At 44.9% G+C, this 15,448-nt stretch overlaps 1 protein-coding gene across 1 annotated transcript in view; it reads right to left on the bottom strand.

Annotated features, from left to right (window-relative positions):
- The window catches only part of Plpp4 (phospholipid phosphatase 4), a 133,204-nt gene that overhangs the window by 73,804 nt on the left and 43,952 nt on the right, over positions 1-15,448 (bottom strand). The window contains exons 2-4 of the mRNA XM_029543834.1: positions 8,431-8,539; positions 8,066-8,081; positions 5,899-5,931 (exon numbers count right to left, since the gene is read on the bottom strand). Coding sequence (XP_029399694.1) covers positions 5,899-5,931; positions 8,066-8,081; positions 8,431-8,539 — 158 coding nt within the window. The remainder of the gene's footprint in view (positions 1-5,898; positions 5,932-8,065; positions 8,082-8,430; positions 8,540-15,448) is intronic.

Raw genomic sequence — 15,448 nt, 5'->3', positions numbered from 1 at the left:
GCACCAGTAACACTCTGGAGTTTTTCTTTCACCCCTACTCAGTGTGTGTGTGTGTGTGTGTGTGTGTGTGTGTGTGTGTGTGTGTGTGTGTGTTGGAAGAATGTTGTAGGCTCCTTAGCAACATGAGAAGGTGGGCCTTCTTAATGAGAGCCAATCAATTCATTCCCTTTTAGAGTTCTTCTGTTGAATATCCATTTTTTTCCTTCAAGTTAGAAGTGAGATCCCCCTTTATACAAATTCTTCCTTCCAACTTCACCTGTAAGTCAAACCTCTAGCTAGACAGGTTTGTAAGGGAGTTTCTAGATTGGGTTAATTCAGGTAGGAAGCCCAGTAGGACTGGGCAGTACTATTCTCTGGGTGGGATCCCAGAGAATGACAAAAAGAAGAGCCAGAATGTCATGTCAGCACTCCTTCTCTCTCTCTCTCTCTCTCTCTCTCTCTCTCTCTCTCTCTCTCTCTCTCTCTCTCTCCTTCTTCTGACATGACTCTCCCACCACAATAGACTGTTTTCCCTCCGACTGTAAGCCAAAATAAACCCATTCTCCCTTAAGTTGCTTCTGTTTGCAGGTGTTTGGTTGTATCAACAAGGGACGTAGCCAAGGCACCATCTACCCCCTTTCCACTGCACAAGCACTCATGGAATGAAGCTGGCAGGGTCACATGCAGCCAGATGCATCACAAAGCACAATCTGAGGCAATTTGAGTATGAAGAATACATAAGGCTAATGATGGCTCTGACGTGACTTCCTGTGTTCAGTGATGGGACTGGGAACAGACAGCTTATGAGTTACAAGGCCAGTTTTCTGTCTTTAATATGGAGTCTCTAACCTAGCTTCCCAAAATTAATAAGTTAGTTTTAATTACTGCTGCCACCAAGAGGAAAGATATTTGCTTAACTCTTCATGTGAAACATCTCAGGATAACAATGTCTGGACAGACTGAACATCGCACAAGTCAGTGCGATGAGAAAGGTGGTGGTGACTATGGGCTATTTATTCTCCTAGTTAGGAATTCTTTAACTGTGCTCAGATGAGATGTCACCTTTTGTAGAGGGGCTTCCTGGTGTGACCAAGTCATCATGGATGGAATTCATGAGAATAACCATGACCTTTCAAAACAGGCTCTTCTCATTTCAGTCCAATTATTTTGGGCACACCTCTTTGATTTCTGCCTTCAGAGATGGTTTACAGACACCAGAAGGCCTTCCTTCCTATTTGTCATCATGCCCTTGTGACCATGAATGATAGTAACTGGTTTAGGGTTGTCCCTTTATCAGCTATGGCTCTGAGTGACATGGATTATTTGAAAATCAACTGATCAAGCCATTTGGAAGGCAACTGATCATATCTGAATAACTGCCGGGCTTGCTGACATGCTAAGGATACTTGAATGGCTGATCTGATGACTAAAGATTATTTTTTTGTAAACAAGGATCTCAAACAGTCCTGATGCTGGTGATTGAGAAACACATCTCCACATTCCAAGTCTGAAAACCACTGTCTAGGGTACCACTTTCTAACAGCCAAGACCACAGTTACAGCTCAAGAATCCATTTCATCTCCAAATGCAAGCATCAAGTTCACCAGCCGAGTTGTTTCCCATCCTTTAAAGTCCTATGTGCAGTTCATACCACAAGCTCCTGAAGAGGAGAGGGCACCTGACCAAACAGTGACCTTTAAGGACACCACAAATCAAGCCTTAATAAAATAACATAGAACAAAAGAAAATATTAAGAGACAACTCTAATCAACATGCTCTCATATGTGCAGGCAAAAATAAAACTCCAAGTTAAATATGAGGCCCCAAAGGCTGGTAAAGGGAATTTTAGAGCAGAATGCTTTGGCCCAAACAGTGGATAGAGCATCAAGCTTGCAGGCTCACAGCCAGGAATCTGAGCTAGGGGGGCCTGGTGGCAAAGGCCCTCTTTAAGCATTGTTCCCTGACACAGCTCTCGTTCTTAGGTCTCTCTTCCCTCTGGCTCTGACACGACCAGCCCTCATTGTACCTGCTCTGCAACTTTTCTGGGTAGATGCAATTTAGCATCGTTTTATGACACTATGAAATTTACACATAGGAACTGCTTACTGAGCCAGCACTAAGCACCCCAGAGGAGGAGCACAGTTTCTGCACCCCAAGAGCTCCTCCAGAAAAGGGTTGCAGCCTGACAGAGCACCCAGCGCCATCTCCAAACAGAAGTGTTTGTGGGCAACTGAAGACTGCGATCTCTCCTATATCCTAGCAACACTGAGGGCACCAGTTTCATGCCTTTGTCCTGGCCATGTATGGCGGTTTGGTTGAAATGTCTTACAACATTTGTGGGTTGTGATCATCAGAGAACACATATTTCCTATGGTCTTAGGAACCGATACATTGCTTAGGGACAAAATTACAATTATGAAGTAACATTAAAAATAGATTTATGGTTGGGGTTCCTAAAACCATTGAAAATATGTGTTTTCCAATGGTTATGGGCCACAGGTTGAGAGTCACTGCTACAACAGACAGTTTCAGGCATTTGTCCCCATCTGGGAAGGCTTAGACGGTATGCATGGAAGAGGCATGTTGCTGGGGGCTTTAAGGTTTCAAAAGTTGCACATTGTTCCTGGCTCATTCTCCTTCCTTCCTGCTTGTGGCTTGAGATGCAAGCCTGCTGCTCTGGTCATCCTGCCTGCTGCCATGCTTCCCCACTGTGATAGTGGTAGACTTTTATCCCTTTGGAACCATAAGCCCAAATAAATTCCTCTATATGTTGCCTTATTTCTGGTATTTATCACAGAGACAGAAAAAGTGACAAATACAGTGTGTATCTGCAACGTCTTTGGGAGCAGAGAGCCCAGTGAAGAGCAGAGACATTTACATTTACCATCCCCTCACCCCTTGTCTCTTACCTGATGTCTCACCATACCCCAAAAAGAATGTAACACATACTCAGACTATACCCACAGTCCTAGGATCTCATATGGGATTCAAGTGGGTCCCACACAAACCTAGCTGATTCGAATAGAGAGGGCTGGGAAGAGGAAGAAGGTTGGGAATAAAAAGGAACTGAAGTTTTCGGGTACCTTGGCCAGCAGTCAGTGTATGGCCACTGTCTCTAAGAGGGTTCCCACCTTGTATGCCCACACAGTGAAGCCCACACAGGAAAGGCCCTCAGTGTCCTGGTTCTATGCCACCTAGAAATGGGGTCTGTTTCAGCACTGCTGCAAAGCACTGGACTGTCCCAACTGTGTCTAGGAGAGGACATGACATGGAGCAGCCTGTCTATAGGGGGGACATGGTGCAGCAGGGAACTTTGAGGGGAGGCAAAGCCAAAGCACTCTAGTGTCAGGGTTCTCACTGGGGTGGAGGTCACCAAGGCTCACTTATGTCACAACACAGGGGCAAAGTGCCTACAGCTCTGGCACCTTACATAAAGGTAGGCAAAAGAGTGATTTTTAAAGAGGACTCCAGCACACAGACACCCAGCAAAGGCCCCACTTTGGGTAAACAATGGCAACCTGTCACCACAGAAAGGGCTGTCAAAGACTTAAAAGGAGACTGCAAATTAAACTGTCTATCACCAGCCAAGTTTGTCTCTTCTCCTTCCATCCTCTCCCCGAACCGACCAGTTCCTATCTTCCTTAAAAGCATCCCAGAATAGGAAACCCTCCTAGCGAGTCATCCCAGTGACAGGAGGATTCTGAGAGATAAAATCAGGTGTGCCCAGGGCAGAACCAGAAGAGACAAAGGGAATGAGTCTTGGGCGGATATTTCCTTGAGAGGCAAGGAGAAATTTTGCAGCGCTCTCTTTTCAGTTTCCTAGTTAAGTTTAAATTGCTCTTCAATGGTTTTCCAGCAAGGCTGAACTTGCCAGCTAACATTTGTGTCTGCGCCTCCACGAGAATAGATGCCACATCAATTTATCTCCGCATCCCTGTTGCCTAGCCCTGGGCTTGGCTCATGGCAGATGCTTCATGCCTGCCTGGGTAGTGAATCATCATCATCATCATCATCATCATCATCATCATCATCAATCTGAAGGCATCCACCATCTGGTCCCACTCCTGCCTCCTCTGCCCCCCTCACCCTGTCTATACCCCCAAATCAACTCTGACTCAATGGGTCTCCAGGGCATTGTTCTCCCACTTTAGAGCTTTTATATCTGCATTCTCTGTGTGTGTCATGCTGGCACCATCTCTCCACCTTACCCCAGTCCGAAAGGAGCCACACAGCATAATGACCTCTCGGGGCCCTGAGAAGGTCTGGTCTAACTTCAAAGAGTTGTAAGACTTTGGTAATGTTGTTTGTTTGTTTGTTTGTTTTTTCATTCTGAACTTATTGAGTTGATGAAATGTGGTGCTGTGAGAGATTCTGAGAAGCATTAATGGGGATGCTGCTTGCTATGTGATGAGCACAGGTACTGACCTCAAGAAACAATGGCTGTTGTGGTCATTCACAGTGATGGTAGTGATGAGCATGGGTAATGGATGATGGCATGGCGATGATGATTGTGGTAATTTGAATAAGAATGCCCCCATGGACTCATGTGTTTGAATGCTTGGCCCATAGGAAATGGCACTATTAGGGGGTGTGGCCTTGTTAGAGGAAGTGTGTCATTGTGGAGGTAGGCTTTGAGATATCATATATGTTGAAGTCTAGCCAGTGTGGCACACAGTCACCTACTGCCTTCAGATAAAGATGCAGAACTCTTAACTCCTTAAGCACCATGTCTGCTTGTATACACCATGCTTTCTGCCATGATGATAGTAGAACAAATCTCTGAAACTGTAAGCCAGCTCCAAGTAAATGTTTTCCTTTATAAGAGTTGTCTTGATCATGGTGTCTTTTCACAGCAGTAAAACTCTAAGACAATGGTAAGGATGATGAAGGCCCATAGAAGTGTACCTGGATCTCCTCTCTGACCATTCCAGACCCTATTTTATATCAGAGTATATATGCAGGGTCTCTGCAGATATGTTCCAGACCTGACCTAGTCTCCACAGCCTCTATGGTCTCCCTGGCCACAGCATGTTCTTTGGAAGTATGTCCTGAATGCACAACACAACATTAACGGGGGTACACTGAGCAGCATCCATAACCGGCTGACAAGGCTACACCAAGAGCAGGTGTTTAGCCATGCTCTGATAATCCCACACACTCAGCAAGAGATGGTGACCTCCTTTGAATAACAGCACAGCCTTTGGCAAGAGGCTGGCTGCTTGGGAATGATGGGGAAATGCTTAAGTCAAGACTCAGTACTTCTGAAAAGAATCATTGGTCTGTCTTTCTGGTCAACAGGAACACAGATCCATCACAGCAAAAAAGAAGCTCATGGCATTGGATAGTCCACCAGACCCACACCCATTGCCTGCACTGAAGGAGCCACAGGCAGGTCAAGTGTGAGTTGGGGCTTTTCTGAGGATGTCATTAGCATTTATTCTCCCCTGACCGCACTTGACTCAATCACCAAACCTTTATTTATTTTTCTGGTTACATTTGACCAAGGATTTTCATACACACAAACACACATGCATGCGTGCTCATACATGCATGCTCATAACTTATGACCTGAGGCCATAAATTACTGGATAAGGAAGCACCTGGATCAATGCTAGCTCCCTAAGAAAACATTTCAGTTAGAAAGTAGGCAAATTCACCTTCAGATAAAAACATTCCAACCTATGTAAAAGACCCAAGATTTTACATACGAAAGAAAATTTAGGCCAGTGAGGTGGATAAGCCAATAGCAGCACACTACACAAATCTCTACTACCTGACTTCCATCACTGGAATCTACATAGAATAAGGGAAAGAACCAACCAATGCTCCCAAGTTGTTTTCTGACTGTGGCAAGCATGCCACAGCATGTGTGCATGTGCGCGCACACACACACACACACACACACACACACACACACACACACACACACTAAACAAATGAATAGAATTTGAGCTTCCAAGAGGGGTCTGGCCTAGATTGGGTATCAGTGAGACTATGTTCTCTGGTCAAAATTCTCCTGAAGTCACTGGGAAAGCTTCTGAGGGCCCAAAGCTGACAAACAATAACTATTATTAAGCTCTTAATAAAGTCTAGGAGAATAAACCTAATTATGGGATGACAAAGTATTTTCCACCTTTGAGTCTTGGGTATTTTAAATGGTGCTTCTGCTCTTCTGTTGCTCTTGTGGACTGCACTGAATTTGTAGCTGAAAGCGTGTCCTTCATCAACCACTATTAACTAAGGAAAAGGTTGAACTTGTTTCATTTTAAGATTAGAGAGTGAGCCGGTGCATGAAGTCAAATATACTTCTAGCCTCCAGAAATCATGGTGCTGGATGACCTTTTTGCATCTCATCCCAACCACTGGCGATATGCACATTGTTTCAGCCCACTTGTGTCTGTAGCTAGAACACTTGTGGTGTCTACATTTAGTCTTCAAAACAATCCATTGTTCATAAATCCAGGCCGGAGCTGCAAATTCCTCTTGGTGTCCTGTATGAGCATTCATCTCCAAATTGCCTTTTATGGCACATGAAATGCGAAGCCCGGGGAAGAATGGGTCTGAGTGATAAACAGATGCTTTCCCCTAATTGTGCTGTGAAGTCATTAGCCACATACCAGTTCGTTCATATCTAGGATTTATTGACTTAGAATAGAATTGGAAACGAATCTTATTGAAATACGTGAGTATTTGTTATGCCCTACTGCCAACAGACCTTAATATTTCACTTTCTCTAAGATTTAAAGAAACCTATTTTCCTTTTCCAAGCTGAAAAGTAATTATGAAAGCAACTGTAATAACACCTCACTGTCCACACAGGGTAGCAGCCATTTTCATAACATCTGACTGTCCATGCAAGTTAGCAGCCATCTTCATTTGCAGATATGGATATCTTTCCAACTGTCATTACTTAAAACACTTTACTCCATGAAATAACAGCATTTATTTCAAATAGTCCAATGTGTGTCATGAATGTTCTGGAACAGTCACTAGTCTCTAGAAGCACAGACATAGTGGTGGGTCAAAAAGGAATCACCTCCCATCCACTAGGCAGCCCATAGGAAAGTTTTGTTATTGTTCGCAGTGAAGGGGCAGCACGTGACCATTTCCTCTGCTACAGAACAGCTCATTGGCAATGCTCCAAGAGCAACAGCATCAGTAAGGAGTTCCCGACTCTGAAACATCCAGGGGAGTCTCAAGGAAGAGTTGAGCTCCATAGTTGGCTACCCAGATCATACACTGTCACCCACCACCCACTAACTGTGTGGCATGAGGAAAATTCCTCCATCTCTCTGGAATGAAGTTCTAACCCTGAAAGCCATAAATAATGACCCGTTCCTCTCTGACATAGTCTGGAACCATATGATATAGTCTTTAATATGCACTGGCACACAGGGAGGGGAAAGGGAAAGGCTATAATTGCCGTGTGGTAAGAGAGGGAGGGAAGAGTAACCCCATTCTGTCACTTGATTGGGTGTTTCCTCATTTGTTTCTAGGAGATGCAGATAACATCCAGTGGTTGATATGAGGTAGGCTTTCTTTTGTTTGTTTGTATATGTCTGGGTATATGGTATACATGTACATATTTCTCTTGGCATATGAGTGGGCACATGCATGTGTGTATGTTGCATGTATAGAGGTCACTAGTTGAAATCGAATGCCTTCTTCAGTGGTGCTCCACCCTACATATTGAGTCAAGGTCTCACACTTGAACTTAGATCATAGTGATTTGGCTAGTCTAGCAAGCACACTTGCTGAGACTCCCCTTTCATGTGCTGGGATTACAGGCTGGTCATCTTACCCACTCAGAATTTACATGGGTTCACGGGATTTGATCTCCAGTCCTACACTTGGGTGGAAAGCATTTTACCTAATGAGTCACCCCTCAGCCTACCAAAGGGTCATCTTATCACCAGACAAGTGGTTAGCAGAGCTCTCTGTATTGCCCAAGTTGGAAAATTTCAGGCTTATCCTAAAAGGAGAAGGGACAGTGTTTTTTTTTGGGGGGGGGGAGCTCAAGACAGGGTTTCTCTGTGTAGCCCTGACTGTCCTGGAACTCACTTTGTAGACCAGGCTGGCCTCGAACTCAGAAATCTGCCTGCCTCTGCCTCCCAAATGCTGGGATTAAAGGAGTGCGCCACCAAGCCCGGCCTGGACGGTGAATTCTTGTCACTAGCTTCCAGTCTGACTACTACACGGTCACTATGCGGAAACATTCAACTTGAGTCAGGTAGGCAAGTGCCCTCTGTTTCTGAACTGTTGGACAATCACAGTCTCTCAAGTGAGCAATCGGTGCCTGCCATGCTCTGAAAGTGAGTTTCAATTGGATGAGCTACCTTCCTCTTTTTTTAAAGTTGCCTACTGTCTTCATCCTAGAACCACAAAGGTCAAAGCCCAGTTGGTGTGTAGGTGGGCTAGTGGACACATTGGCCACCAAATCGTGGTACTTACAAACATGAGGCGGGTAGGTATGTTGTCTGACTGCACCAAAGGATTTTTATAGAGCCAGATCTCTTCCGGCTGGATGACTCTCTGGAATGGATCCAAAAACTCTGTAAAACTGAAACAAAACAGAGAGAAGGACATGACAGCTGAGCACTCAGGGGCCGTGGAAAAGGCTTCCCAGGGGAAGCCATAGTTTACATGCGCCCAGAAGAATCTTCCAATCTTTTGGGAAGGGGAGAAACAGGGAGCCTCCAGTGATGATCCTCAGCCAGTTCCAACCAGAGAAAGACAAAACAACAGGGACTCTAGCATCCTGTCTCCCATGGCATCAAGGACTCATTCCCTGGCTAAGGAGACAGCCAGGAAACAGCTTTGCAAAGACTCTAAGAACTCAGGCTCTTAACATGAGCTGAAAGCCCAGGAACCACACAGTGGTGGCTCACGTGGGTCAGGGCCAGGCTGGGAGCCCAGGGTCTGAGAACAAAGATCTGAAACAGGAGTGGAGACTCAGCAGTTTCCCTGGACCTAACAAGCGGACAGAAGTGTCCTGCCCTCCCTCCCATTGCCCAGATGAGGTCATGATGCTGCCATTACCTCCACTAGGGGGCAGAGGAAGGATGAGATGAGGCGATGGGGATGTTTTTAGTCTGCTAATGGGCTAGCTCTAGGCATCTTCCCTCTTCATCTTTGTACTCTCTGAGAACTACTCCTGCCATGGTAATTCAGCATATCCCCAGCCTGGGCTAGCTCTTCATTAGTTGGACAACCAAAAGCAATCCTTAAATAAAAAGTGGTGGGGGTTGGAAGACAGGCAATATTACGAGTTTACGACAACAGACTTCAGCCAACAGCCTTTGCCCAGCATCTCCAGCCCTGCCTCCACCTAAATTTCATTCAGAATGGTTTCAAGCATGAATGGCTGGGAGCCGGAGCATCAGGAGGTTCCAGTCTTCCACTGCCTGGCTGAGAAATTTTGATCCTGAGCCAAAAAGATCTAGAAACTTTGGTCTTCCCATAGCAACCCCTACTTTAGTCCTGGATCCAGAAATTCTTCTTGTCTTAGGCAAAAAAGGGACAGTCATCCAAGACTGAGGTCCTAGCAGAACCATCAACCTTGGAACCTCACTATGTATCCTAAACTTGGGTGTCATATGACCTTGGTCTGTCTGCACGTTCATGCACATTTTCAGCAGTGAGCATTCAAGGACTGTGAACTGAAAGCCTCCTAGGAGGGCTGGCACACCAGGAGGCCCTGATACTGCCAAACTTAACATACACTCTGAGCAGCTTCACAGTAATACCATCAAACAGACCAGCGTCCCAGCGAATTCTAATGTGCACCTATAAGAACCCACAATCCTCCATGCCTGTTTCTACATGCTGTCCTGACCTTCTGTCTATTCTCTCTGCACCCTCACCTCTAACTGTGGGTGGGATTTTAAATACTAAGAATCTGTGTACTTAGGAATTCAAAAAAAAAAAAAAAAAAGAGCTGTCTTTGACAGTTCTGTATAGCCCTGTGACCATAGCACCTCCACCTGAAATGAAAGTCACCTGGGAAACATTTGCCAGTGTAGTAATTGTCCTAGAGACCAGCCAAACCCTCACCAACCTGAGCCCAGAATGTGTCTATTGCAGAATGGGATCCCAAATGCATCAAGAACCTGGTCTGCGAAACTGCTATGGGCCCCATGTACTTTCTCCAAAACAAGGATATGAAGAGCACTTCCCTGGGCATCAGAAAACTGCTCCGTGGCACTGTCCTCCCAAGAAGCTGCCCTATGCCACTTAGTAAAGCACTGCCCTTTGTGGGGCTGCAGTGTATGCACATGCAATCAGAACTAAATCAGAGGCCACAGCTGGAGATGGGTGAGACCCTTCTGGAGGGTTGTTAGCCAGATGTATAAACAGTATGGATAGGACCTGGGGGTGCAGATTTTAAACCATTCTCCAGGTCCCATACTCCAGCTCTGACCCCAGTAATCCCTTAAGGGTCCTGCATACTTGACTTCAAGAATCTTGATGACTTGATTTTCTTGATTGGCAATCCTGGGGTTTCAATCCAGCCCTGGTTGTGTGGTACACAGAAAGTGCTTTTCTTAATATCACTGATCCTCAGTTTCCTTTTCTGTGAGGTGAACATATCTTACAGATCTATGGAATGGAAATTAAATTGAAAGACTACACATGAAGGTGGGGAAAAAGCTCGGTTGGTAGATGCTTGCTTGGCATGCACAAGACTCCAGGTCCCATTTCCAGTGCTAGATAAACATTGTGTGGTTGTGCACACCTATAGCCCCAGCTTTTAGGGAATAGAAGCTAGAGTTCAAGCAAATAAAGGCTAGCCTGGGCTCTATATGAGAAAGGAAAAGAGAAAGAAGAAGAGGGAATAGAGGGAGAAGGAAATGGAAGGGAGAGAGAAATAAGAGAATGGGAGGGGAGAAAAGGGGAGGGGAGGGGAGAGGAGGGGGATTTTGAAATGCATAGAACACTTAACTAAATGTGGCCAGAAAAACTACCCACTTTCCACTTACCACCACACTCCAGTCTCCAGTGTGTGTTTTCACCAGTTTTTAGTATATTCTTTGACTGCGGCACAGCCTGATCCCTGCCTCCAGGTATTTTAAAGGCATTTTGGATGAGATTAAATGCAGTAAAGTTTGTCTAAAAGATATTTTTACACCACATAAGCTGCTTGTGATAGCTAAACCCTCAAGAATATCCTGATCACCATGACTCTACCATAAATCAACCTAAAAGTTTTGATTTTGCTCATGAGTTTGTGTCTCAGGAAAGTCTGTGGGTCCAGCTGAAGAGTTCTTGCTTAGACACTCTCCTTCCATAGAGACTGTAGTTAACCATAGAGACTGTAGTTAACCAGAGAGACTGTAGTTAACCAGAGAGACTGTAGTTAGCCATAGAGACTGTAGTTAACCAGAGAGACTGTAGTTAACCAGAGAGACTGTAGTTAACCAGAGAGACTGTAGTTAACCATAGAGACTGAGTGCTGCACTAGGCATCATCAAGACGGCCACCTGGCAGCCTGACTGGAGCTGAACTGGAGAGCTGACCCATTACCCACCCCCTCCCCCAGGTCCAGGAGAACTGAGAATTTCATCCTGTATCCTGAGAGAAGCAGACCAAAGCAAACGGCTTCTCCTGATCCAGCCTTGAGAATCACATAATGCCGTCTTCATACTTTGGATGTTCATGACTCCCAAGGACTCGTGTGTTTGAACACTTGGTTTCTAGAAGGTGCTGCTATTTTGGAAGGCTATGGATTTAGAAAGTAGAACCAAGCTGGAAGAAATGGGTCACATGACATTTATAGGCTGTTTCTTGTGCTCAGTTTCCCAATCTGTCCAAATATAAGTGAACGGCCTTAACTACCACATCAAAGAGTTGCTTCTGTCTTCCCTGCCAAGGTGGACTGTGTCCTCCAACCATGAGCCAGAAAAGACACTTCATCCCTTAAGGATGTTTAAGTCAAGTATTCGGTTACAATGAGAAGACTAATGAAGCCGTCAGTATGACCACACTTACGGGTGAATCTTAAAGTCTTCTTCAGAGAAGGGAAACAGATGCCTTCCCTTGACAGATATAGTAAGTCTTGAATACAAAAAAGCAGATGGCGAAGAATATGGCTTCAGCTACCACTGAAGCGCCGCCATCTGGTATCCACAGGGTGACGCTAACTGTAATGGTACACAGCCCACTGTACAGAGACCCCCAAAACCTTGACTCCCATTTCTTCCCCACAAAGCAGGACACATCACTGAGCAATTTCCTTCCTGCTGTCTCTGGGTCCTGGAATCCTCACTGAGTATCTCTGTCTATCGTTGTGTAAGTCTCTCTCTGTCTCTGTCCCCCTTCCCCCCTCCCCCTCCCACTCTCTGTCTTTGTCTCTCTTTGTCTCTCTCTATCTCCTGCCTATGGTGGTGTTAATGTATACATGCATGCATGTTAGTGGAGGCCAGAGGTCAACTAACCTCCCATATTGTTCCTCATATGTTGCCCCCTTGTGTTTTGACACGGGGTCAATGAGACTTGGAATAACCACTAGGCTAGGCTACCTGCAGCAAGCTCTGGGGATTCACCTGTTCTGCTTCTCTAGCACTGGGATTGCACATGTATGTCACTGTGCCCTTCTTTTTAAGAGGATGCTGGGCTTGAACACATGTCCTCATGCCTTTGTGTTAAACACTTTACTCAAGTTATGTCCCCAGTCTAAAACTTTTACTTCCTAAAGGTCAGGTGTAATTTTTCTAAAATGCTGCCAAATACTGAGGCTTTTGAACAACCCTTCACTGTACCCGGAGTGGCTGTAGCAAAAAAACTCACATCTATCAGGCAAATCATATCCCCTGGGACCAATACTACTAAGAAAGATAGATGTCCCTTCTCCAGCCACTGGCGTCTGCCTCAGAGAATCCAGACAGGAAGGCAGCTACTCAGAGGACCCAGGGCTTATAAAAGCAAATGGGGTCAGAAGAGGGCATGTGGAGGATAGAAAACACTAGAGGCATTAACAGAGCTTCCAGGGGAGGGCACACTGAGCCCCTCGATGCATCCTTGGGTTCAGGCTGTAAAGCAAGAAGTGGAAACTCTGGTTCTGTTCTGAGCCTGGGGAGATCATTCAGTCAGGAAGATGCTTACAGCACAACCACGGAGACCAGAGTTTGATCCCTGTATCCTACATAAAAAAGCAAGGCACAGGCGTGAGCATCCATAATCTCACCACTGCGGAAGGCAGAGACAGGAGGATCTCTGGAGCTCACCAACCACCCATCTTAGCCTAGTATGTTCCAGGTGAGTGGCAGAATCTGTCTCAATAAATAATAATAAATAACCAAGGTTGATGGCCATCTGAAAACAACTGAAGTCTGAGGAAAGTCAGAGCAATCCTCCGGCCTTCACATGCACCTGCACATGCAAAATGTACCTGCATATACAATAACATGTGTGTGTGTGTGTGTGTGTGTGTGTGTGTGTGTGTGTGTGTAGCTGTGAGGTACTGTCTCTAGTTACTGATGCACCAGGGCACACTCCACACTGAGGACAGTGTGTTGGGTCCTAGGATCCCATACTTTAATGTGTCCAGGAAACACACAGGAACAAGAATGCCTAGGAGCTGGTGTTTCGAGCAAGCTTCTTTCCTGATGATGGTATGATGTTTATCTGTAGATCAAACCATGAGCACTAAGGGATCATAACCTGGGGAGTCCGACTCAACTTCAGACCTGCAACCTGAACCTTCACTTAGCAAATCTCAGGGGATTAGTGTGCTTGCTATGTGTTGAGACGATGTTCTCAGTAAAAACCAGGGCCTCCTAATTCTGGCCAGTTTAGAACCAGGTTGGTTGATTTGTATTATTATTTTTCTGTTGATAAAATCCCCTTTGAAGCCACTCAGATTATTTTAGAAGAAATTTCATGTCATTTTAATTATAAAACCAGCATGCTCTCCAACACACCTGCTAAGCATCAAAATAAACAATAAAATTGGAGGGCTGTTGACTAGTCCTCCTTGGTGACCACGGTCTCTGTCTTCTCTGAGAATGGAAAGAAAAAGTGGCCAAAGAGGCCCTCCCGTGGAGGGTGGAAGAGAAGAGGGATACCGCCGAACTTCTCCACCGTGGCTGTCTGGAAGGTCATGTTCATGTCTAGTTACACTCATTTCCTTAAGGCCTCGAATAACCCCACGTGTGATAAAAAATAAGAAGAAAAAAATGGAGAAAATATAAAAATCAACACTTGATTCTCAAAGACTCAACAATATGGGTCCTTCTACCTGAAGGAAAATGACTCTAGCCACATCAGCAATGTCTGAGTATCAATTTATACCCGGCCAGTATGGTGACCACATCCTTAGATTTGCAAGATTTTATACCCCTGACAGGTGTATAAAATTATTTAGTTTACTTTTATTTCCAATGAATATGATGCAGATGGCAATACCTTAATGCCCCAATGCTTTTCCAGGGCCAGCCACCAGACAAAGGATGGGACTTGGGGCCTCCATTTTGAATGCCACTTCTCTGACTCAGTTGGAACAGAGATGTGAAGTGTGTTTATAACATAGGGGCCTCTGCACACAGATGGCATGGATCCATGCCTAGATTCTTCACTGTGCTCCACAGTAATCTTTATGCTAGAGTAATATTTCTAAAGTTTCCTTAAGTCTGGTGGAAAAAAAAATGAACAGAAAAGGCAGAATCCTGTACCAGAAGGAAATGCAGAAGTCCAGCAGGTCACAGGGTCAGTTACTCATCACTTCCAAGAACACAGTATTATACAATGAGACTGGTTAGATAAAGTTGCAACATTATGTTTATTGTCCCCAATAAGCCCAGGGTCAGTAATGAGTGTCAATCTAACCTTCAGGTAATGAAGTCTTACTTCACTGTAAGCATGCATAAGCTGTTAACTATTTTCAACCTCTGTTCACTCAAAAATAAACTGTCTGACCTACGCAAGTCAAGATGTTTCTACTACTGCTAAAAAAGAAAACAGACATTATCAAAGGCCAAAATAATTGAAATTGTATCATTTTCTCTCATGAAAACTGTGACAAGTCAAAAATCAAGTGACTTGCTGGGCAAAAACTGAAGCATGCCCCGGCTTCCCTGCTGCCTGAGGGGGACCGTCCTCTGAGCCTATACATGCTTTACTTACCTCTTGACAAAGGGGAACAGTTTTCCCAGTTTCTCATGACAGTTTGAAGAGCACAGAAAACATACAAAACATGTTTTTACAAGCACGATCCTAATCTTATGCTCAGCAATTCTCTCCTTGATTTATGCATCGTTCATACACTGAGTGTCTGTTTAAATTTTCCATAAGTACATCTCTCGCACACACATAATGCACACATACACGTAAATACAGAATGTACAAATCCAAATGCAGGCTCATACATCAAAGCCGATTTAAGTGAGAGGGAAGCATGCAATTTTTTAAGATGCAGAGAGAATCTGGTAACATTTACTGAGATAGAAAAAAGGACAGAAGAGATAATGACAAA

Source organism: Mus pahari, chromosome 1 (assembly GCF_900095145.1).
Source record: "Mus pahari chromosome 1, PAHARI_EIJ_v1.1, whole genome shotgun sequence".
Taxonomy (NCBI): Eukaryota; Metazoa; Chordata; class Mammalia; order Rodentia; family Muridae; genus Mus; species Mus pahari.
This window is presented reverse-complemented; position numbering and strand designations above follow the sequence as displayed.